The following is a 24,609-nucleotide window of genomic DNA, read 5'->3' as shown; positions in this document are numbered from 1 at the left end:
TATGACTGAGACTCTATGGCATAAAAAACAGAAGCAGGAATAGACCATACAGGTCTTTAGCCTGCGGTAATGTTCAATATGGACATGGCTAATCTTTTACCTCAGCTCCCTATTACCACCCTGTCCTCATATTCCCAGATTCCCTTTCTGTGCAAAAATCCAGCAACCTCAGTGTTAAAGGTTCTCAATGACTGAATAACCAGCCCTCTGGGTGTAGAATTCCAAAGATTCAGCACCCTCTCAATGAAGAAATATATCCTCATCTTAGACCTAAATGACCCATCTCCCAATTCTGTGACCCCTCGATAGCTGTTGGGCTGTCCAGCTGAGGAAAATAGCCATCAGCAGCTAAGAAACAAAATCAAACCTCTAATCAGCTAATAGTATAGAGTCAAACAGCACAGAAAAAAGATTCTTCAGTCCAACATCCGCGCCGACTAAACATCTCAATTTTTATCTCGTTCCATTTGCCAGCATTTGGCCCACAGCCCTCTAAACCTTCCCTATTCATATACCCATCCAGATGCCTTTTAAATGTTGTAATTGTACCAGCCTCCAGCATGTCTTCTGGCAGCTCATTCCATACATGTACCACCTTCTGCATGAAAATGTTACCCCTCAAGTCACTTTTAAAATCTGTCTCCTCTCACCTTAAACTTGTGCCCTCTCATTTTGGACTCCCCCACTCTAGATAAAAGACCTTGTCTGTTTCCTCTATCCATGCCCCTCATGATTTTATAAACCTCCAGAAGGTCAGTCCACAGTCTCTGACACTCCAGGAGAAAGGGATAAATGTGCCTCTCATCCTAAGTCATTCCTGAATTAGTAAAAACCCAAAGACCATGGGTTTAAATTTGTGCTAGCAACCAGTCATGATTATTCAGTATAAATATGAAATTTGTTTTGTCCCTTCTGAATAAAAAGCACAAAGAATTCAGAAGCACATCTCCAATGGGAGTGCAGAGTTATAACTGACAAGCACAAACGTTTCAAAGGACTTGGCTCATTCACTTTTTTACAAAGAGAACAACACACCTATACATTTGAGCAGATGTTTGCAAAACCGTAAAGCAAAAACATTGCAATAGCTGTTATGGAGCAGACCAGACTCCCTCAATGTGTTAAGAAGCTGGCCCAATTCTCAACATTAAAGACTGACATGCTCCCGCATCCCTTAAAATTATAATTTCTTTACCTACTCCTCCTGCTGAGCAAACCTTTCCATGCCAATAAAGGGTTTAAGAGGGTCTGGTACTTTGTTCTCAACCAACACCTGAGCAGACTGTACATTCTGATGCGATTTTTTAGTTTCTACTGCACTTTCCTTTACCACTTCAACAAAATTCACTGGCTTAGTCTGTTTTCCTGCATCTGCCTTCCCTGTGCTTCTTCTAAACCACCAACAGTGTCGACTTCATGTGGCCTACTTTATTGCAGTGAAAATAAACTTTTTTTACTTCCCCGTCATGGGTTTCCTTTTTACCCTGGGGAAAGTTTCTTTACTACCTTCAAGGAGATTGACTTTTCCCTCACCACCTGAGTTTTCTTTTCTCCAATTTCTATCCCTCATGGATTGAAATTGTTGCTGGAAGTCAAACTTTAATTTATGGACCAACTCATAATGATTGGCCATTTCAGGTGCTAATCTTGCCGTTTTAACTCTCTGCTCTTCCACATGCGTTCTCACTACCTTAGGAAGTGAATTTTTGAACCCCCTCAAAATAATCATCTCTTTAAGAACAGCGAATGTTTGATCTATTTTTAATGTCCATTATCCACCTCCAAAATTACTTTACCGGATCATTTCAAGCTCAATGTAGTTTTGACCAGGGTCCCTCCTTAGATTCCTGAAACTTTGTCTGTCGGCTTCTGGTACTAACTTATTTGCACTTAAGTTGGCTTTCTTCACCTCCTCATACACCCCAGATTCCTCCTCTGATAGTGATGCAAAAATACACCCTATCTACCAACTTTGTATGGATCAATAAAACCCACATGGTCACTGGCCACTTCATTTGTTTAGCCACTTTCTCAAATGAAATTTTAAAAAAGCTTCTACATCTCTCTTGTCAAAGTTAGGCAATGTTGGACAGATTTAGATAGATCCCCACCAGGTCTTTCACTATGACGGATTTGCTCATCATCACTATCCTCCTCACTAAGCCTACCTTCACCCTACTTCTGAAGTTCAAACTCTCTCTCTCTTTCTGTTTTTCTTCTCCCTCTTTCTCCTGCTAAGGGCATCCCCCTCCTTCTCGTTTTCTTCTGCTTTTAATTATAATTGAAAGGGTTACATTTCCTTTTCTCTTTCTTTTTGTTCTGCCAGGGCTATTCTTTCCTTTCCTTTTGCCTCTAATTCAAGCTGCTTCAGTTACAATTACATTTTAGCGGCTTCCAAAGATTCCAAAGGAATTTCCAGCAATTTTAAATGCAGTTGCCTCCCCTTTCCTCACAGACCCAGGTAATCCCAACTCCAGCTGGTCTGCTCATTCCAACAGCTTCACCTTGCTCACATTTTGTAAAAACCCCGAAGTTACATCTTCCACCCCCCGGAAACACCTAGTGTCCAAAAGAGTCCTTACTACTCAAGTCACACCCTGTTTAAATCAACCGAATCCCAACATCCAAAACTAAAGGCACTAACTCCTACCACTTGCTGCCTTTGAGGCCCACAATCCTAAGCCCAACTTGAATTATAGATTCCAATCCAAGAAGAGCCCCCAGTTTGTTATGGACCAGACCAGACCCCCTCAAAATATGTTAACAGGGTATCTCAGACTCTACATTTTCTAATTTTAAAGGGGGATGTCAAATGTATATTCCAGATGCGACTGGTCAAACTACTCGATGGTAAGCAAAACACAATTTATTTAAACACTACAGTTAAAATATAAACAAAAGAAAGAGGAATTTAGAATAACTGAACTATTGGAAAACTTAATCAAATAATGTGGGCGGCATGGTGGCTCAGTGGTTAGCACTGCTGCCTCACAGGTTCAATTCCTGCCTTGGGCAACCGCCTGTGTGGAGTTTGCACATTCTCCCCGTGTCTGCGTGGGTCTTCTCCGGGTGCTCCGGTTTCCTCCCACAGTCCAATTATGTGCAGGTAGATGAATTAACCATGCTAAATTGCCCATAGTGTTAGGTGCATTAGTTAGGGGAATGGGTCTGGGTTGATCTTTGGTGGGTCGGTGTGACTTATTGGGCCAAAGGGCCTGTTTCCACACTGTAGGGAATCTAAAAACAAGATACTATACCTACTACTAATTAACTGTTCCAATGCAGTAACATCACTTAAACATAGCCCTTGGCAAAAAGGCATATTCAGATACAGATTCTAGCATCCAGGAGGAAACAATATCAGGAAAGATTTCAGAGGGAGTAGATGTTAGGAATCATTGACTGAAGCTTCCAGCTCTTCTGAGACCCCAAACAGTTTCAGACTGCTACAGCTTAATAAACTAGAAAGCCTGGTCTATAAGGGCTGGCCATTCCCCTCCTATAGAAAGCAACTGTTTTAAAAACACAGAAAGGCCTCAAATATTGTTTACTTACACCATCTTCAGTAGCCAGTTCAGCTCCTCTGTCTTTATAACCTTCCTTCAAAACAAAACCCAGGGCAAAATAACCTTTTAAAGTGACGGTTTGGTCGTAGAGCTAATACACCTCTCCAAGTTCAGAACACTGCACTTATTCTCCGTGCATAACCTGGGGCTATAATGTGACCCCCAGAAATAAATAAGAAACACCATTTCAAAGAAGGAGAAGACAATTCAAAAACTCAAAATGAATAATATTTTTTGGAGAATGTAAAGTTCCACCCTGCTCCAGAACACTCAGTAGGGGGAACAAACCTTGGATCGAATGGTTGCTAGAGGACTTGATGGAAAGCAGCCAAACTCAGGCTGCAGTACATTACAATGGGCGGGGGAGCAACATTTCAGGAGACTTCGATTGTGTCGAAGACCACACATAATACAAAATTCCAAGTTCTTCGTAAGACTTTCCAATTCCAACACAGTTTCAATTTATTAGAGACAAATCAAAGGGCTTTGTACCATTTTTTAGGATTTCACACTGAAGGCTGTCAGTGCTCAGGGTTGAAAGGAGGGCAGGAGGTGCCTGTATGTGTGTTAGATAATTCAGCTGGCAGCAGTGTCAAGGCTGACCTGGCTGCTATATTAAAATGGAATAACTGAATCTGCATCGCGGTGTTAACTGCGGAAGAGCAAACAGATGCTGATGCAGTTAAATGTCATTTGAAAGTGACTGTTGCCGGAATAATTTAGAAAGGAAATGATGTACATTTGACAGAAACAGAACCAAGGGGCCACAAGGTTAAGATTGACCACACTGCCCTACTGGGCGCCAAGGTGGACTCAGTGAGCCCAATGGCCTCCTTATGACTAATAGAAGAAGCCATGTGAGAGGTAAACTGAATTGGCTTAAAAACAGGTGGAGAGTTGAACTTGTAAAGAACTTACACATTGGCTTGAAATGGTGTATTTTATTTAGTTCTGGGGGTCATATTATAGAAAGCCAAAGGAAAGGTACATTGCAGGTGGCACCAGAGATGGAGGAAGAGATTATTAGTTTCGAATTTATCCATTAAAGCTGCAAAGAGTTACAGGTAACCTAAAAGAGGAATTATTATGACACTGATAGATTGTGTCTCCTCACCAACCAGCAGAGAAAAGCTTAAGATAAAAACAACTCAGGAAAGGTTTAGAAAATAATCTTGATATAGAGTGGTTAAAATGCAATTCCCAGTCAGAAACTTGATATTCAGTCAAACTGGTCCACTGACATTTACACTACACCTCCCTCAGTCCAAGATGGGGTTAGAGATAGGCTGCTTTTATATTATCGACCCTGACAGGTTAAGGCACATTCTTACAGCTTGGCTTCAATTTAATTATGTCATTCCACAACATAATACCATTTCACAGATCAATGAATACAATCTGAGAACATGGTTAATATTGCAAAAGCTGTTATGGAGCAGACCAGACTCCCTCAATGTGTTAAGAAGCTGGCCCAATTCTCAACATTAAAGACTGACATGCTTCCGCATCCCTTAAAATTATAATTTCTTTACCTACTCCTCCTGCTGAGCAAACCTTACCACGCAAATAAAGGGTTTAAGAGGGTCTGGTACTTTGTTCTCAACCAACACCTGAGCAGACTGTACATTCTGATGCACCTTTTTAGTTTCTACTGCACTTTCCTTTACCACTTCAACAAAATTCACTGGCTTAGTCTGTTTTCCTGCAGCCATCTTTTTCTAAACCACCAACAGTGTTGACTTCATGTGGCCTACTTTATTGCAGTGAAAATAAACAGAGCTTTTTTACTTCTTCCCCGTCATGGGTTTCCTTTTTACCCTGGGGAAAGCTTCTTTCCTATCTTCAAGGAGATTGACTTTTCCCTCACCACCTGAGTTTTCTTTTCTCCAATTTCTATCCCTCATGGATTGAAATTGTTGCTGGAAGTCAAACTTTAATTTATGGACCAACTCATAATGATTGGCCATTTCAGGTGCTAAGCTTGCCGTTTTAACTCTCTGCTCTTCCACATGCGTTCTCACTACCTTACGAAGTGAATTTTTGAACCCCCTCAAAATAATCATCTCTTTAAGAACAGCGTATGTTTGATCTATTTTCAATGTCCGTTATCCACCTCCAAAATTACTTTACCGGATCATTTCAAGCTCAATGTAGTTTTGACCAGGGTCCCTCCTTAGATTCCTGAAACTTTGTCTGTCAGCTTCTGGTACTAACTTATTTGCACTTAAGTTGGCTTTCTTCACCTCCTCATACACCCCAGATTCCTCCTCTGATAGTAACTAGCTCTGTCTACCAACTTTGTATGGATCAATAAAACCCACATGGTCACTGGCCACTTCATTTGTTTAGCCACTTTCTCAAATGAAATTTTAAAAAAGCTTCTACATCTCTCTCGTCGAAGTTAGGCAATGTTGGACAGATTTAGATAGATCCCCACCAGGTCTTTCACTATGACGGGTTTGCTCATCGTCACTATCCTCCTCACTAAGCCTACCTTCACCCTACTTCTGAAGTTCAAACTCTCTCTCTCTTTCTGTTTTTCTTCTCCCTCTTTCTCCTGCTAAGGGCATCCCCCTCCTTCTCGTTTTCTTCTGCTTTTAATTATAATTGAAAGGGTTACATTTCCTTTTCTCTTTCTTTTTGTTCTGCCAGGGCTATTCTTTCCTTTCCTTTTGCCTCTAATTCAAGCTGCTTCATTTTAGCGGCTTCCAAAGATTCCAAAGGAATTTCCGGCAATTTTAAATGCAGTTGCCTCCCCTTTCCTCACAGACCCAGGTAATCCCAGCTCCGGCTGGTCTGCCAATTCCAGCATGTACTCAGTGAGTCCAACGGCCTCCTTATGACCAATGGATGAAGCCATGTGAGAGGTAAACGGAATTGGCTTAAAACAGGTGGAGAGTTGAACTTGTAAAGAATTTACACATTGGCTTGAAATGGTGTATTTTATTTAGTTCTGGGGGCCATATTATAGAAAGCCAAAGGAAAGGTACATTGCAGGTGGCACCAGAGATGGAGGAAGAGATTATTAGTTACGAATTTATCCATTAAAGCTGCAAAGAGTTACAGGTAACCTAAAAGAGGAATTATTATGACACTGATAGATTGTGTCTCCTCACCAACCAGCAGAGAAAACCTTAAGATAAAAACTACAAAAACAACTCAGGAGTGGTTAAAATGCAATTCTCAGTCAGAAACTTGATAGTTTAGTCAAATTGGTCCACTCACATTTACACCACACCTCCCTCAGTCCAAGATGGGGTTAGAGATAGGCTGCTTTTATATTATCGACCCTGACAGGTTGAGGCACATTCTTACAGCTTGGCTTCAATTTAATTATGTCATTCCACAACATAATACCATTTCACAGATCAATGAATACAACCTGAGAACATGGTTATTATGGTGAAATATGTATAAGAAACTATTTGATCTGGCCAAGATTGCACAGGTATTTTTCTCTACACATCCCACCTGGTTTGTTGGGGATGGGTGGGGAGCCAGGGGATCAAATTGTGTTTATTTGTGCTCTGCAGAGAGTGGAATTCCACCCCTCCATTAAACTGTGTTATCAATACTAACAGATTGGATTCAGGTTAATGCACTGGTGAGATTTACAAATAAAAATACCAAGACTTCAAACAGTACAAACAAACAAATAACTCCATTGAATCATTTTGGAATTGCCCGTCTTAACCTTCTCCACTGCCTGATCATGTCCAATAATTTGTTTCGTAACACTCCAGAGAACCAGGATAATGTGCTAATGATCTTGGTCTGAATTTCACCACAGCAGGTAGTGAAATTTGAATTCATTTTGTTCTGGCTGACATGTGACTCCAGATCTACAGTAAAAAACCAAAAGATGTGGATGCTGTAAATTAGAGACAAAAATAGAAGTGGCTGGAAAAACTCAGTGGGTCTGGCAGCATCTGTGGAGAGAAATCAGAGCTAACGTTTCGGGTCGAGTGACCCTTCCTCAGAACCCTGCATTCTGACGACAGCTCACGAGACCTGAAACACTAACTCTGATTTCTCTCCACAGATGCTGTCAGACCTGCTGAGTTTTTCCAGCCACATCTATTTTTGTCCCAGACCCAGAGCAATGTGGTCGGCTCTTAACTGCCCTCTGGGCTATTAGGAGTGGGCAATAAACAGCCTAGCCAACAAAGCCCTCATCCCATGAAGGTTTTTTTTAAATCCAGTTGAAATTTTCAAATATCTCAATGTACAGATACCACAGGATTTTAAATTTTCTGCAGTACCTGAGTTTATATTTCAGTGCCAGTCCTCACCTTCGGATGGGTTGTCCATCTCAACAGCCCGCTATAATTTGGTGCCACGATTTAGGTTTAGTTACAATGGCGGGAAGCTTTAGTTCTTGCATGAATTCAGAGAATGAGAATGGCCCAAGTTCCAAACAGAGTGAATGTTTTGTGTGTATCTTTTGGAACAAAGGCCCAGATTTTTCAGTAGGGAAAATAAATGCTGAGCTTACCAATACCGACCATTCTTAGAGACAGCAACATCCCATCACCAATACATAATCAGATGAGGAAATCAGGGCACTGCTGCTATAAGTTGGCCTCTCCAAGCTTCTTAACACTGGTACCTCACATATACTTAGCTATCAAACACTCAAGAGAAAGGTACTCTTTGGCTCTTCACCTGCCATTGACCTTTCACTGGCACGATAAGTGTTAACTATTCCAAACAACGTCTCTGGCATTATAAAACTCTCACTTTTAACTTTTTAAAATGATCTTAAAATACTTATTTAAATCCTGTACTAAACTTTGTCTTTGTTACTTTTAATCTCTTTCTCATATTACATTCTTCCTCTTCAGGTTTCAGTTGAGTATCGTAAATTACACTTCCTGTTTAGAGTCTGCATCTCGATCATAACGAAGGTGGATTCTGTCAGGAGATTGTTCGCAAAAACTGCAATTCCTGGCTTTGTCATTCATTGTTCACCACCATTTGTGATTCTTCAGATACTGAAGCAGTCCAGATCCAAACACAGCAAGATCCGGACAATATCCAGACTTGTGGCAAAAGTGGCAAATTATATTCTGGCCACAGAAATGCTAGGCAATGATCATCTCTTATTGGAGACGATCTAACCATCGTCACTTGACATTCGGGCGGCTCGGTGGCTCAGTGGTTAGCACTGCTGCCTCACAGCGCCAGGGACCCGGGTTCAATTCTCACCTCGGGCAACTGTCTGTGTGGAGTTTGCACATTCTCCCCGTGTCTGTGTGAGTTTCTTCCGGGTGCTCCGGTTTCCTCCCACAGTCACAAAGATGTGCAGGTTAGGTGAGTTGGCCATTCTAAATTGCCCATAGTGTTAGGTGCAGAGGTGGATATAGGGGAATGGTTCTGGGTGGGTTGCTCTTCAGAGGGTCAGTGTGGACTTGTTGGGCTGAAGGGCCTGTTTCCACACTGGTAGGGAATCTAATCTAGTCTAAAAAAAATTCAATGGAGTTGCCATTAATGAATCCCCACTATTAACATCCAGGGGTTACCACTGGCCAGAAAATGAACTGGACCAGCTACATGAATAGTTATTCCAAGAGCAGGTCAGAGGCCAGGAATACTGCAATGAATAACCCACATCTTGAATTCCCATAGAATTCCACCATTTACAAGGCACAAGTCAGGGGTGTGATGGAATACCCTCCACTTGCCTGGATGGGTGGAGCTCCAACAACACTCAGTAGCGTGACATCATCCAGGATAAAGCAGCCCATATCTGCTCTTGCCACTACCAACACTCAGATGCAGCAATGTGTACTAGCTGCAAGATGAACTGCAGAAATTCACCAAAGATCCTTAGACAGCACTTTCCAAACTCACGGCTTCCATCCAGAAGGACAATAGATATATGCTATTCCCATCCAAGCCACTCACCATCCTGACTCGGAAATATGTTGCTGTTCTTTCGCTATCACTGGGTCAAGATCATGATCAAAGTTAAAAATCACACAACACCAGGTTATAGAGCGACGCTCATTCATCAGGTGGTAGTGGAGGGCTCAATCCTAACACACAGAATTTATAGCAAAAATTTGCAGTGTGATGTAACTGAAATTATACATTGAAAAATTGATTGTCTGTTAAGCCTTTGATCTGTTTGAATACCATGATAGTTTCACTTCTTTTATGTGTAAATCACAAAACCTTTTTTTTAAAAAGTTGCATTCTCGGGTCAGCTGTTAACAATGGTGATAGCTAGACAATATGTTGAAGGTGTTAGCCCCCTGTGTTCTCTGTCTGTGCTTGTACTTTGCTCAAAAACTGCATGAATTTATGTAAAACTCTGTTATCTCACTTTTTAGATTAGAATCGATCTAAACATCATGGCATAGACAGAGAACACAGGGGGCTAACACCTTCACCATATTGTCTAGCTAACACCCATTGTTAACAGCTAACCCGAGAATGCAACTTTTTTATAAAAAGGTTTTGTGATTTACACGTGAAAGAAGTGAAACTATCATGGTATTCAAACAGATCAAAGGCTTAACAGACAATCACACCGTAAATTTTTGCTATAAATTCTGTGTGTTAGGATTGAGCCCTCCACTACCACCTGATGGAGGAGCGTTGCTCCGAAAGCTAGTGCTTCCAATTAAACCTATTGGACTATAACCTGGTGTTGTGTGATTTTTAACTTTGTATACCCCAGTCCAACACCAGCATCTCCAAATCAAGATCGTGATCAGCATTATGGGTCTAGCTACAGCATATGGACTGCAGCGGTTCAAGAGGCAGCTCGCCACCATTTTCTTAAGATCAAATTGGGAAAGGCAGTAAATGCTGGCCCAGCCAGCGACACCCAAGTCCCACACGTGAATAAAAAGGAACACTGCAGTTTTAACATTCAAATGTTAGCCTGACTGAGAACTGCATTCAGTCCCGGGCACCAACTCTCAGGGAGGACGTACAGGCACGGAAGGTGTGCAGTTCAGATTCATCAAAGTAACACCCGGGTCTAAAGGGTTAAATTGTGAGGACAGGTTGCACAAACATTTCTGTCGCTGGAGGACCAAGGACGTTCACATTGAGGTGTCTTAAAATGATTAAAGAATACGATAGTTTATATCTATCTACTCTGATTCCTAACAACAGCACCTTCCACTGACTACAATTAAATAAATTATAATTTCATCCCTCATCTGCTGGATCAGATCCAAATTATTGAAAGATAACCCGATTCTAGAGACAATTCCAGAACAAGAAAGTGAAACTTTCAATACAAAGAATGGAGTTTTTGAGTGAACTCTCTCACTCAAAATGCTATTGAGAATGAGGGTCACCTGTAAATGTTAAAACCAAAACAGGCTCAAGGAGCTCAATGACCTCTTCCTGTTCTCTCATTACTAAATGACACAATCATGTCTATCACAAACAAATCTTTACTTTCTGAATAAAGTTACTTTTAAGGTTTAATCTCAATTAATGTCATTCACATTGGATCACCCTAAAGCTGAGAGTCTGTGTATTATTTGCAAGACATACAGCAAATTACCTCCAATTGTCACAGTGCTCCCTCACCCCCTGAGGCTGGAGTTTTATTTGACGAGTTTAAAAGTTTGGGAATTCACGAGATAATACACTGCTCTACTTCCTCACACTCTTGCAACCGTCCCCTGGATGATTCCCTCCAGGAATTCCACTGTATTTTTCTTAAATAACTTTTAAAAACCTCTCAAAATAGAGCTTTTAAAGAAATTTAAAGGTAAGAAAGTTTCTCCTTAAAGAGATAGCCATCGTCAGAGGGTGAGTTATTTCTGAAAGACATGAGAAGACAGAATCTTCTGATGGGGTTAGATTCAGATCAACAATATTTGAGATTGGTTTGAGGCGTTTACCACTTGGACCTAACTTAAGAAATTTAGCATAACTGGATGAAGTATTTCCAAATTGCTACACAGTCGATCAACAGGCAGAATGATTGATTGCGACGGCCCCATCTTAATCAGGCAATGCTGGAATCATCATATGAAGGGGTACTTACTCATGATGGAAGCCAATATCATGATTCCCAACTACCACAAACAACTCTGTGCTGGACGAGTGCCTGAACATCATCTGAAAACGCTTCACATCATCTCTGAAGTCCTATTAAAGATTCACAGCATTAGTGAATTATAGTTTAGCTGGTTCTCATTAAGTCTTTGAATATCCATCTATTCAAAGGAAACAGACTACACAATCCTACCCCTAAACAACAAAAATAGCCCTGACAATTTCTATAACTCACAAGACAATCATTGCCCGAAAAGAAAGGAGGACTGGCCTTTATATAGCGCCTTTCATAAATCAGGATATCTCAAAATACCTTACAAACAACAAAGCATTGACAGCATTTAATGTTGGAAATGTGGTAGGTAAGCAAGCTCCCATGTCACAAAAGGCCATAAAGTCTGTTTTGATGATGTCAATTGAGGAACCAATATTGGCCAGAACACCAGTTATAATTTCCCCATTCTTTTTCAAAACAGTGTCATGGGATCTTTTATCACCCACTTGAGAGAACAAGAGAGGCCTCAATTTAATACCTTCTCTGATTAGCCCAACCACATCCAAAGTGCAGCATTTCGCAACACCGCACCAGAAAATCAGTCTTGATCTTTGCACTCAAATTCCTGAATTAGGACTTGAACCCACAACCCTAAGAACACTGCCAAATTAAATCCGTTTTCTTTTTCCTGCAGCCTTGCCTAATTGCAGAAACATTTTTGGCCTTAATTCCCATCAGGACGACCAAAATGTCCTCAAAGTAGTTGAACCATTCCTCAGGACATCTGCACTCTTGCATTTGCCAGTAATTTTCCGGGATGGTGGGAGGTAGGGGGGAGGTGGTGAAGAATACTGACCTTGGACAATTTCAGAGATTTCTTTGCAGTGAATTACAAGACAAAGTGAAAACTATTTCCAAACAATTTCATGTAATTGAGTTTAGACTTGCCAAACATATGCTTACTACAAATTCCAGCAACAAGGATTTAAACAGCTGAATATTTCTGAAAGAATATATTTATTTCAAAACTACAAGGCATAATGGTACTGTATTATTTCAAAGATTTATCCATAGCATTCTTACTTAAGAGGTAAAGAATTATGAATGCTGGAAGGTGCTGAAAATACACAGGAGGGCAGGCAGCAACTGGGCACAGTCATTCTGAAAGTGAACTCTGGTTCTCATTCCGAGGATGATGTCTGATCTGTTCAGTAACTTCCTGCATCTTCTTCTTTTATGTCAATCTATTCAGCAACTGGTTACCTAAGCCATCCAGTGAAGCATCGGGAGAGCGAAGCAAAGCAGGATACTGAGACAGTGCTGAAGCCGAAATCATCTCAAACTCTTTTGCTTCATTGACATGGAATGTGGCTCCTGATGCTTCCGAACACTGTGGCAGGACTCCCACTGCGAACTACCCAGTCTCTGCAGAGCTCGCCCTCATGGAAATGTAACTGAGATGCGAACATCAGCAAGTTAAGACTTGGAGCCTTGTTTCATATGAACGCACTGCCTGTCAAATCAACGGCCCTATGCTGCAGTGACATTAAGCCAGTGGCCCAGTGCTCCACTGACCGGTCTCCGTCATTACCTTCTCCACAAATTTGGTCTCACACAAGTCTCTGCTGCTGTATCCCAACATAAGCAATCTAAAGCAGAATAAGGTACGGCAAGTAAAGTTAAGACATGGCAGCACAGCTTGGTCAAGTGGAATATCTAGCTTGAAGGATGTGCCTCTGATATGTGGCAAGTCATGGACCCGACCAGGATCCTCTAGGTGATCACATGTGCAGAAACCCGAGCTCTGAGTTTTTGGAGCTCAAATGGTGGCAGGGCACACTGTAGCATGTCCACAAGGCCAAGAGCTATGTGGGTTACATTTTCGGAGAGGTAGTCACTTTGCAACTGAAGGGCAGGCTGCAAGAAACAGTCGGGTTGTGCTGGAATCCCCGGGGATTCCACTCACAAATCGACTTTCATTTTTAAAAGCTGAGGAGGTGCTGATTCCTCAAGGGAATGCATTCAGAGCCATCTTTAAGGCATTTTGAGTAATTCAGCCGACCAGGAGAGGAGGAAGAGCGATACTGATCGGGAATTCATTAGTGAGGCGAAAAGATAGGCATTTCTGTAACCACAGCCACAGCTCCACATTGGCATGTTTTATTTCTGATGTCAAGATTAAGGATGTGACAAAGTTGCTGCAAGACACTGGCAGGAGATAGCAGGGGTATACAGCCAGTGGTCATGGTCCATCTCGCTACCAATAGCTTAGTTAGGAAGTTGGCGCTGCAATCCGAATTTAGGGAGTTAGGTAGAAACTTGGCAAGCAGGTACCTCAAATGCAATAATCTCTGGATTACTCCCAATCACGTGCAAGTAACTATACAAACGTAAGGCAAACGAATGCGTAGCTCAAAAGATACAGTAGAAGGGAGGGTTTTAGATTCCTGGGACTAACTTATAGCATCTGGAGAAGCTGGGGGACCAGTCATATCTGAACAGGCCTGGGACTGAGTTTCTTGTGGGGCTTGCTGAAAGCTACTGCCATTGGATAGATTATAAACTAATTTGACAGGGATGTAGGAACCAAGAGAAAATATTAGACAAGAGGTTCAAAAAATACTTGAAAAGATAGGTAGCACTAGCAGAGAGAATAGTCAGAGTATGGGAGAAAGTAGTGAATTCTAAATCAGGGTTACTACAGTGCAGCCTGTTGAATGCACACAGTAAATAAGGTTGGGGTTCTGGATGTAGGTTTGTTCACTGAGCTGGAAGATTTGTTTTCAGATGTTGCGTCACCATACTAGGTAATACCTTCAGTGAGCCTTCAGATGAAGCATTGGTAGTGTAGCCCACTTTCTATTTATGTATTTAGGTTTCCTTGGTTTGGTGATATCATTTCCTGTGGTGACATGATTACCAATGGTGATGTCATTTCCTGTTCTTTTTCTCAAGAGGTGGTGAATGGCATCCAAGTCGATGTGTTTGTTGATAGAGTTCAGTTGGAATGCTATACTTCTAGGAATTCTCGTGCATGTCTCTGTTTGGCTTGTCCTAGGATGGATGTGTTGTCCCAGTCAAAGTAGTGTCCTTCCTCATCTGGATACTAGTGAGAGAGGGTCATGTCTTTTTGTGTCTAGTTGATATTCATATATCCTGGTGGCTAGTTTTCTGCCTGTTTGTTCAATGCAGTGTTTGTTAAAGTTCTTGCAAGGTTGGGGTGTAACAGACACGGACTGTCATGTGGAATTATAATGTGGTAGTGATAGAGACCTCACTCAATGAAGGGCTAGACTTGGTATTACATATTTCTGGGGACTTAGAAAAGGAAGGGAAGGAGGAGGGGTGTTTATATTGGTTAAGGAGAGCATTGCAGTTCTGGGGAAAGAATATGTCTCAGATAGTTCAAAGACAGAATTAACGAGGACAGAGCTAAGGAGCAAAGGAAGGTGCAATTAGATGTTAAGTGTAGCCTATTGATCATCAACTAGTGGAAAGGATGTAGAGGTACAAATCATGGGAGAAAGTACTCCGTTTGGGAGCCTGCAGCCTCCGGGACTCAATACAGAGTTCAATAGTTTTAGGTAAAAACCAAAAGACCTGCAGGTGGTGTAAATCAGAAACAAAAACAGAAATTACTGGAAAATCTCAGCAGATACTGCCAGAACTCCTGAGCTTTTTCAACAATTTCTGTTTTTGTCAATAATTTTAGGGCCTGAGCAGCATCTCGCGTGTCCTTACCCCAATGTCCATGCACCAGGCCTTGTCATCATATGGGCTGCTACTACAAACAGCCCATTGTCAGTCACTAATTGTCCCCATTAGCCGCTATTGATTCTCCCAGACTGACCTTTACCTATTCCTCTGTCTAAGAGAACGTGAGGACTGCAGATGCTGGAGATTAGAGTTGAGGTATCCTTGGAAGAGGCTTCGCAATAAGGTTTTAATCAACTAGGATTAAAGGATGCCCGATGAAGAGCTTTTGCCCGAAATGTCGATTCTCCTGCTCCTCAGATGCTGCCTGACTGGATGTGATTTTCCAGCCCCACACTTTTCCACCCCAATCTGCCCAGTGCTGTTCTCTCTCTTTGGGCTTTAACTCCACCTGTCACTTCCTTCTCCCACCCCATATTCAGCATATAGCCCAACCATTTCCTAGCTACAATTAGTTCTGAAGAAGGTCACTGGATCTGAAATGTTAACTCTGCTTTCTCTCCACAGATGTTGCCATACCTGCTGAATCTTTGCAGCAATTTTGGTTTCTGTTTATGTCATTCTCTATGTTTAGACTGGTACAAGGATAGGGCTTTTGTCCAAAACATCGATTCTCCTGCTCCTTGGATGCTGCCTGACCTGCTGTGTTCCACCAGAGGAAGTGATGGAGGCTAGTACAATTACAACATGTAAAAGGCATCTGAACGGGTAGATGAATAGGAAGGGTTTAGAAGAATATGGGCTAAATGCTGGCAAATGGGACTGGATTAATTTAGGATATCTGGTCGGCACTGACGAGTTGGACTGACAGGTCTGTTTCTGTGCTGTATGACTCTAAAAGAGACCACATAATGATTTATTACAAAAATAGAGCTTGCTGGAAAAGCTCAGCCAGTCTGGTAGCACATGTGGAGAGAAATCAGAGTTAACATTTCGAGTCTAGTGACCCTTCCTCGGAACCCAAACTCAGTTCTGATGAAGGGTCACTTGACCGGAATCGTTAACTTTGATTCCTTTCCTGATGCCATTCCTGATGAAGGGCTTATGTCCGAAAACATTGATTCTCCTGCTCCTCGGATGCTGCCTGACCTACTGTGCTTTATCCAGCGCCACGTTTTTCAGCTCTGCTGAGCTTTTCAGCAATCTCTGTCTTGTTTTGGGTCTGATTTGCAGCATCCAACAGTTCTTTCAGTTTTTATTTAATGATTTGTTAACAGGATGTTCATACTGTTTTAATAAACTGCGTATCAGCAAAGCATAGTGTGCAAGATTCTCCCAAAGCCACATATTCTGCTAACAGTGTGTGAGTGAAGTGGGTGAACATACTGTCAATAGATTAAAAATCACACTACACCAGTTTATAGTCCAATAGATTTTTTGGAACCTGATGGACTATAACTTGGCGTTGTGTGATTTTTAACTTTGTCCACCCCAGTCCAACACTGGCTCCTCCACATTGTAAATAGGTTGTTGTTCTCAGCATAAATTTCTGCAGAAACATATACCGACCTGTACTGCTTTCAGAGCACCACGGTTTGAGAAAGACTTTTTTCTTGTGCATATCTCAGGCATTTTATCAAAAGTGGAGGGACATACAAATCAGAACACAGTACCTCTGGTGAGCTCCACTTCCCCTCGTCAAACAGGTCACCAAGAACGAATACCACATCCGGTTGAAATAACCATGAAGCAGTCTGAAAAGCCCGCTCCATTTGCCATTCCCTGGAGGTGAACAGAAAAGCACAAATTTCTAGCATTACTGTTTGCAGCATTGTGCAAGAAATGTTACAAATTTGTAACTTGTCCTCCCAGTCTTACATAACTGCAGCCACTTGAACCTCAGAGTAGGTCAAAAGCTTAAATGCTTGGTGACGTGCAAAATAAGGGGATGTTAATTGGATCTGCAGGATTGAAGAAAACTAACAGAGGTTATTCCTGCTCCAGAACCTCTCAAAAGTTCAACTCCACCAGGAAGGAATTCAATTTAATCCTCTCCTGAGTACAACGCTGATGTCAGATTAACCTTGCATTTACCATTGCTATTAAAAGGGAGGGGAATTAGTCAAATTCCTTTTTACAGGATGTCAATTTTATTTAGTCTTTTTCCATATTTTACAAATGACTGATCTGTAGACTGCAGATTTACTTAAGGCTAGAGTTTTGACTATATGATTTCTGCTTTGATGCATTGTGGCAGATTTAGTGCTGAGTGAAAATTGCTTAACTTGCATGACTAGATGTGAAGAGAAAAACTAGCTTTGAGTTTACAGGAAATTCTGAGGAAGCAATCTGCACCAAAACATAAGCCTGACGTTTGATTTTCCAAATGCTGTTGAACTTGCTGTTTGCATTTCATCACCTCCTGCATTGCTGCATTGGGTAACATTTATTTAATTTTGCACCACTGCATGTTTGCATTCTGATCAGAACTCATCATGACAATTTGCTCCAATGCTAAGAACACAAATAAATTTTGTTCATGAGGTGACTATTACAATTTTGAAATCGGGATCTGCCACCATGCAGGATTTATTTTCTTTAAATGCTGATCATTTATTTCCTAAAGGTGCAGGGAGTGGCTGAATAGGCTGGTGCTATTTAGCCTGGAATGTCAGATGCTGAGGGGTGACCTATAGAGGTTTATAGAATCATGAGGAGCATGGATAGAGTGAATAGCTAAGGTCCTTTTTCCCCAGAGTAGGGGAGTCCAAAACTAGAGGGTATTGGTTTAAGGTGAGAGGGAAAAGAGTTGGAAGAGACCGAAGGGGCAATGTTTTCTCGCAGAGGATGGTACGTGTATGGAATGAACTACCAGAGAAAGCAGTGGAGGCTGGTAGAATTACAAAATTTAGAGTCATAGAGATGTACAGCACGGAAACAGACCCTTCGGTCCAACTCGTCCATGCCAACCAGATATCCCAACCCAATCTAGTCCCACTTGCCTGCACCCGGCGCATATCCCTCCAAATGCTTCCTATTCATATACCCATCCAGAAGCTTTTTAAATGCTGCAATTATACCAGCCTCCACCACTTCCTCTGGCAGCTCATTCCATACACATACCAACCTCTGTGTGAAAACGTTGTCCCTTAAGTCCCTTTGATATCTTTCCCCTCTCACCCTGAACCTGTGCCCTCTAGTTCTGGACTCCCCCACCTTGGGAAAAGACTTTGTCTATTTACCCTATTCCATGCCCTTCATTATTTTATAAACTTCTATAAGGTCACCCTTCAGCCTCTGATGCTCCAGGGAAAACATCCCCAGCCTATTCAGTCTCTCTTATAGCTCAACTCCTCCAACCCTGGCAACATCCTTGTAAATCTTTTCTGAACTCTTTCAAGTTTTACAACATCTTTCCGAGAGGAGGGAAACCAGAATTGCACACATCTGGATGGGTTTATGAATAGGAAGGGGTTAGATGGATATGGGCCAACCACTGGCAAATTGGACTAGATTAGATTAGGGTATCTGGTCAGCATGGATGAGTTGGACCGAAGAGTCTGTTTCCGTGCTGTACAGCTTTGTGACTCGAAGTAAATATGAGGGGACCTCTTGTGGCACAGTGGAAGTGTCCCTACCCCTGCACCTAGAAGTCTGGGTTCAAGTCCCACTGGCTCCAGAGGTGTATAATAACATGTTTGAACAGGTTCATTAGAAAAATAGGCCAATAATTAAAAAGGTAAACATTATTCTGCAAACCAGCAATAAAATGGAGAGTTAGCAGCTTCCAAACAGCTGAGACTAAGGGTCTGATGTTGTATGTGTCTGAAAGGGTCTAATACTGAGGACTGCCTTAAGTTCCACCCACGATGGTGATGTTGTATGGACGTGTGGGCAGAATATTTCAGGATCACAAAGCCCGCCGGAGGTCTCTGGTACAATATCCAATGTAGGCTGTAATTAACTGTTAAGAATGCAATAGGTTTTGTTAAATACAGGAGATTTGGGAGATTCTTCCCTTCTTTAGAAGTGGTCTTCCGCAGCACACTGGACCCTGTAGTTTGCTACATTTAAACACGATTGTGTTAGTAACCCTAGCAGCAGCTCCAACAGTGTCGCACACTGGCGTGCCTGGAGAACAGTGGGAAACATGAAGTGGGCTGATAGATTCTGTCTGCAGGACTGTATTAAATTAAAAGGTTTAAACATTCACTCCCCTCAGCATAACACTCTCCTGTGGAGTAGCGAGGGAATGCATCACAAATCCCTTCTGCTCTCTCAGTTGTATGTAAAAGAAGTCCCATGGTGGGGTATTTGCACAACAGCAGAAGTATTCCAGCCAATATTTATCCTTAAGTCAATGTCATTATAAAAAACAGATTATCCAGCCATTATCAGATTACTGTTGGTGGCCATTTGCTATGTGCAAATTGGTTACCACGCTTCCTACGTTACAATAGCTACTGCACTTCAGAAGTAATTAATCAGCGATATTGTGCTTGCGCGCTGAGGCTGTGAAAGGCACTTTACAAATGCAAGGCTTTCTCTCTGAGCTAACTGGCAAAATGCAGCCATTTCTTATTATGTAAGCTGCTTTTCAAAGCATGATACCAGTGACACTGGAAGAAGGTCTTTGCCTGCGAGTGCTATTAACGGGGTTTCAAATCTTGTCCAGTACCTGGTCAAAGTACATTAGCTTTTCTCTAAAACAGAAGGATCTTCCTAAATAAGTTACCCCGTGCAACTATTTATAGCGATAGGATAGTCAAGAAATATCAGTAATGCATTTAAATGACTGATTTGTGTCGAGATCCACACTGTATGAGCTATGAAAGCATCACTGTGGAGAAGCACCAGCTGCCTATAGCACTCTGTTTCTATAATGGGCTGGCAAACAGTGATCTCTGTCAGCAATGTCCTCTGGGTGCAGACATCAAACCTGCTAAACCCTGAATCAATGAATGTGATATGAGATGCCTTGACCATGCCCAACAACGACCACGTTAGCGAAGCAAGGTATGATTATTTCCCCATTAACCTGGGTTGAGGGTGGGGGTGGTTGCTGGCATTGTTAACATAGATCGTTCAAACAAGATGAGATTAGGTTGTAGAGTGGTGTGGTTTTCTGCAGACATTTCATCGCCTCGCTAGGTGGCATCATCAGTGCGTCTTCGATACGGTGTTGGTGGTCTGCCCCCGCCTGCTATTTATGCACCTCTGTTTTTTTGGTACTTCCTGTTCTGTATCTGAGTGGTTTGCATATGGGGTCCAGTTCAATGTGCAGAGTGCCAGGCTTCAAGGAATTCTCACGCGTGTCTCTGTTTAGCTGTACTAGAATGGTTACATGATTACAAATCTTTTCAAAAACAAAATGACATTTTCAAAATCAAAGGACTTGCTGATCAGGAGCCAGTGTAGGTCAGCACTTAATTAGCATGAATGGCAGGGAAATGGAGCTTGCTGGGAGTTTGGACATTGGCAGAGTTTTGGATGACCTCAAGGTTATGCAGCATACATTATGGAATGAAAGTATGGAGTGAACCAGCCAGCGGTTAAGTCTGAAGGCATCAATGAGGGTTTCTGAAGCAGATGAGCTAAGACGGAGGCAAAGTTGAGCACTGTTATAGAGGGAGAAAACAGTGCTCCTTTAGAGTCAGTTTCTTTTCTGGGGGAATGAAATGAATTCCAAAATGTGCTGACTACTTCCTGTGTGTCTCAGGAAATGATCACAATTTGAACCAGGGTAAATCCACAAATTGAGCCTGAGAATATGACCAGTTCTGTCAGATGGTAGAAACCAGGCAGCAAATAGTTTTGGGTGTAAACTTCCATTAAAAGTTTCCCGACTCTGACCAGAATGCATTTATGTTACTAATGGAAACCTAAACCCCACCTCCCCCCCCCCCCCCCCCCACCACCTGCTGTGAGGGAATACACTGCGATCAACAATCAATATGTTCATGTCAGTTTGCAGGTTCATTTCCACCAGTAAACTCCAGTTTAATAATATCTTCTGAGTTCACCACTCATTGGCTCTTTCCTATGGCTGACATGACATTCCTTAGCTCCAACAGTCTACATAAATTAAGACATCTCCATCTGTATTTAATGCAGGAACAGCAATCTGCTTCTCATTTCCATACCTTTTCTGTGCAGCATCTGACCCTTGCTGTTGCTTCTTAACAATGTTTTTTTTTCGTTCATGATGTTGGAGGTGCTGGTGTTGACTGGGGTGGACAAAGTCACTTGATGAAGGAACAGCGCTCCAAAACCTTTGTGATTTCAAACGAAACTGTTGGGCTATAACCTGGTGTTGTGTGACTTCTGACCTTTTTGATTTGTGTATGCGATGTGGATGTCACTAACTAGGCCAGTATTTATTGCCTCTCTTCAGGGCAACTAAGAGACGTTGCTGTGGGTCTTGAGTCACATGCAGACCTGACCGGACCAGGTAAGGATGGCAGATTTCCTTCTCTATTAGTGGACTAATGTCTTTTTCTTTACTCCAATGAACATGGCAATTAGGTGAGCTACTTATTCCATTTTAAATTTAATTCAAATTTCACCATTTGTGGTGGTGGGGGGTGAGGATTGGAACCCTTGTCCCCAGAACATAAACCTGGGGTCCTGGATTATTAGTGGCATTACTGCTCACACTACCATCTCAAATAGGATGTATCTGAAATGCTACCTAGTTTGATTCTATAGCTTAGAAAGAACTGCAGAAGGTGAAAAACAGAAACAAAAGCAGAAACTCTGAACCCTTGATTTCTCTTCACAGATCCTGCCAGATCTGCTGAGTGTTTTCAGCAATTTCTGTTTTTGGATCATAGAGATGTACAGAACAAAAGCAGACCCTTCGATCCAATTTATCCATGCTAGCCAGATATCCTAACGTAATCTAGTCCCACCTGCTAGCACCCGGCCCATATCCCTCCAAACCCTTCCTATTCGTATACCCATCCAGATGCCTTTTAAATGTTGTAATTGTCCCAGCCTCCACCACTTCCTCTGGCAGCTCATTCCATACACGTACCACCCTCTGCATGAAAAAGTTGCCCCTTAGGTCCCTTTTATATCTTTCCCCTCTCACCCTAAACCTATGCCCTTTAGTTCTGGACTCCCTGACCCCAGGGAAAAGACTTTGTCTATTTACCCTATCCATGCCCCTCATAGTTTTGTAAACCTTTATAAGGTCACCCCTCAGCCCCCGACCCTCCAGGGAAAACAGCCCCAGCCTGTTCAGCCTCTCCCTACAGCTCAAATCCCCCAACCCTGTCAACAAAGCTTGTTAATCAAGATTGAAGCCACGCACATTTCTGACCATTGGAACGCTCAACTTCAGCAAAGGGGGTTCAAACTCACGGTCTGAACTTTTTGATCCTCTCTGGCCAGCCTTTGATATAAAATTGAAATTTGTCACGTTTGATTTCATTGCGCTGTGTGTGTGTGTGTGTGTGTGTCTCACCTTCTCAGTTTGTCGAACCAGTGTCCTCTCAGAGCTCCCAGGAGATGCGTGTCAGCCAGAAACAAAGCCTTCAGCACTGGTGCGGCTGATCCTTGCGGTTCTTGAAGCGGAGGCCAGTCACATCTCAGGATCACTGCATAGTAAATGCCCAGCTCACAGAACAAGGCCACCACGCTCCCCAGGGCCAGCAGCTTGAGGAAGGGCCACAGCAGCACCTCCTGGTGCAGCCACCTCCTCACCAATGTCCGAGTCCATACGGGATGGATGGACAGCCCGAACATCACTCGGTCACCAACTCCACTGGGACAGAGCACCCAGCAAGGCCGGCGCTGGCTCCGCTCTCTGGCTGCCTTCCTTTTGCCCCCCTTCTCTCTCTCTCTCCCACGCACCATTCAATTCAAATTAAATCACACGGATTAAAGCAAATCCCTTGCAACGGGATAAGAATCAAGTTTGCTAAAATGCAAAGCAAAGCAAAGACGCGATGAACTTGAAGAGATTTGGGGTGATCCGTCCAGATTCGGTGTGCAAAGAAAACCCCAACATATTACAAAAGACTCGCAGTCACAGTCGATTTATTTTGTCACCTCCTTTCGTTCATTTGGGCGTTTAGGGATTTTGGCTGGTGTAAGAATGAAGCTGCATTTCTTTTACGCCTGGTTTATTTCTCCGAACTCACGGACTCTGGTCTGAACATTGATCTGCACACGTTTTCCCACAATCTCGCCCCCACCCCCTCCCCTAATGTGTGCTCCAATCCGGGCAGACTGTTGACAAACTTCACACCCACCTCCCCCTTGATTGTAGCCTTCAGTGAGAATCAACAGAGACGCTCACAGAAAGCGAGGGGAATACAGGGGTCCACTTCTCGAGGATATGTCCTACCTCTCTTAAAGGGGAGCTACACTGACGCAGAGCAAGTTGCTGCCGAATGGAATGAGAGAAAGCAAATTGCAAATAAAGGAGATTGAGCTGTAGGGCAGACATGAGGGCGCCCAGTGCAGAGGAAACACCAGGGTTTCTTTTAGAAGTGCACGGCACTGGGAGAAAAAGATGCAGGAGGAAGGGGTGTCAGGAAGCCCTCAGGACCTCCAAAGGGAATGCGAGCAAATTGCAGGAGCAGGTCATTTCAAGGAGCTGGTACCAAGGACATGCCAACAGCACCACAACAGTTTCAATAAGCTTATGCAGGTGGTCAAGATCAGGGAGAGTATCTTTAAACAGAAACACTAGGGAACAGGCGAACCTACAATCGCTGAGCCCTGTCAAAGAGCTGGCACTCCATTTTATGTCTTCAGCAGTAACAGAATCAATTGTTTCCAGCATCAGCAGGAACATTTTGGATGACAGTGTACACCATCTCAATTCCCATTTCATCCAGCTTTCTGGAAACCTGCAAGTGGTATGACCCCTTGTTTTCCAACTCGTCCATTTCCTTCAAATGAGCCTTTCCCTTCGCATTTTCTACTCTCAGATAGCCAAGTACAGGGCCTGCTCAGCCATGGAGAATGCATGAATAAACACACACTATCACTTTACCTGGCAAACTCAGTCACTAGCTCAGATACTGTGCCACATAAACTTTAACGAGTTGCATAGGGTACCCATTAACATGGTCTGTCATTGGGCATTACTGGGCAGCAGACAAGCCAAGAAGAAAGCAGGATTTATGTGCCAATTCTCCAGAGGGTAAGGTCAGAAACCAGCTTTGCTGATTATGCTCATACTTTAATAGAAAAGGGTGATAAGCATCAATACTGAGATGCGAGAGCATTGGCATTGGTGCCAGACAGTGCTATCACTGCCCGAACATCACGGCACAATGGAACATCTGTACCTCTGCATCACAATCTCCGGGTTCAAGTCTTTCAGGATTTGGGGAGCTTCACTTGCTTCCA

General features: G+C 42.6%; 1 protein-coding gene across 1 annotated transcript in view; it reads right to left on the bottom strand.

Moving 5' to 3' along the window:
* The window catches only part of mppe1 (metallophosphoesterase 1), a 60,791-nt gene extending 37,231 nt beyond the window's left edge, over positions 1 to 23,560 (bottom strand). The window contains 5 exon segments of the mRNA XM_072569826.1: positions 11,584 to 11,687; positions 16,917 to 17,025; positions 22,712 to 23,024; positions 23,027 to 23,069; positions 23,071 to 23,560. Coding sequence (XP_072425927.1) covers positions 11,584 to 11,687; positions 16,917 to 17,025; positions 22,712 to 23,024; positions 23,027 to 23,069; positions 23,071 to 23,103 — 602 coding nt within the window. The 5' untranslated portion in view covers positions 23,104 to 23,560.
* Between the last annotated feature and the right edge of the window lie 1,049 nt (positions 23,561 to 24,609).

Source organism: Chiloscyllium punctatum, chromosome 5 (genome assembly GCF_047496795.1).
Source record: "Chiloscyllium punctatum isolate Juve2018m chromosome 5, sChiPun1.3, whole genome shotgun sequence".
NCBI classification, from domain to species: domain Eukaryota; kingdom Metazoa; phylum Chordata; class Chondrichthyes; order Orectolobiformes; family Hemiscylliidae; genus Chiloscyllium; species Chiloscyllium punctatum.
Note: the sequence above shows the minus strand (reverse complement) of the source record. Positions and strands in the feature narration are given on the sequence as shown.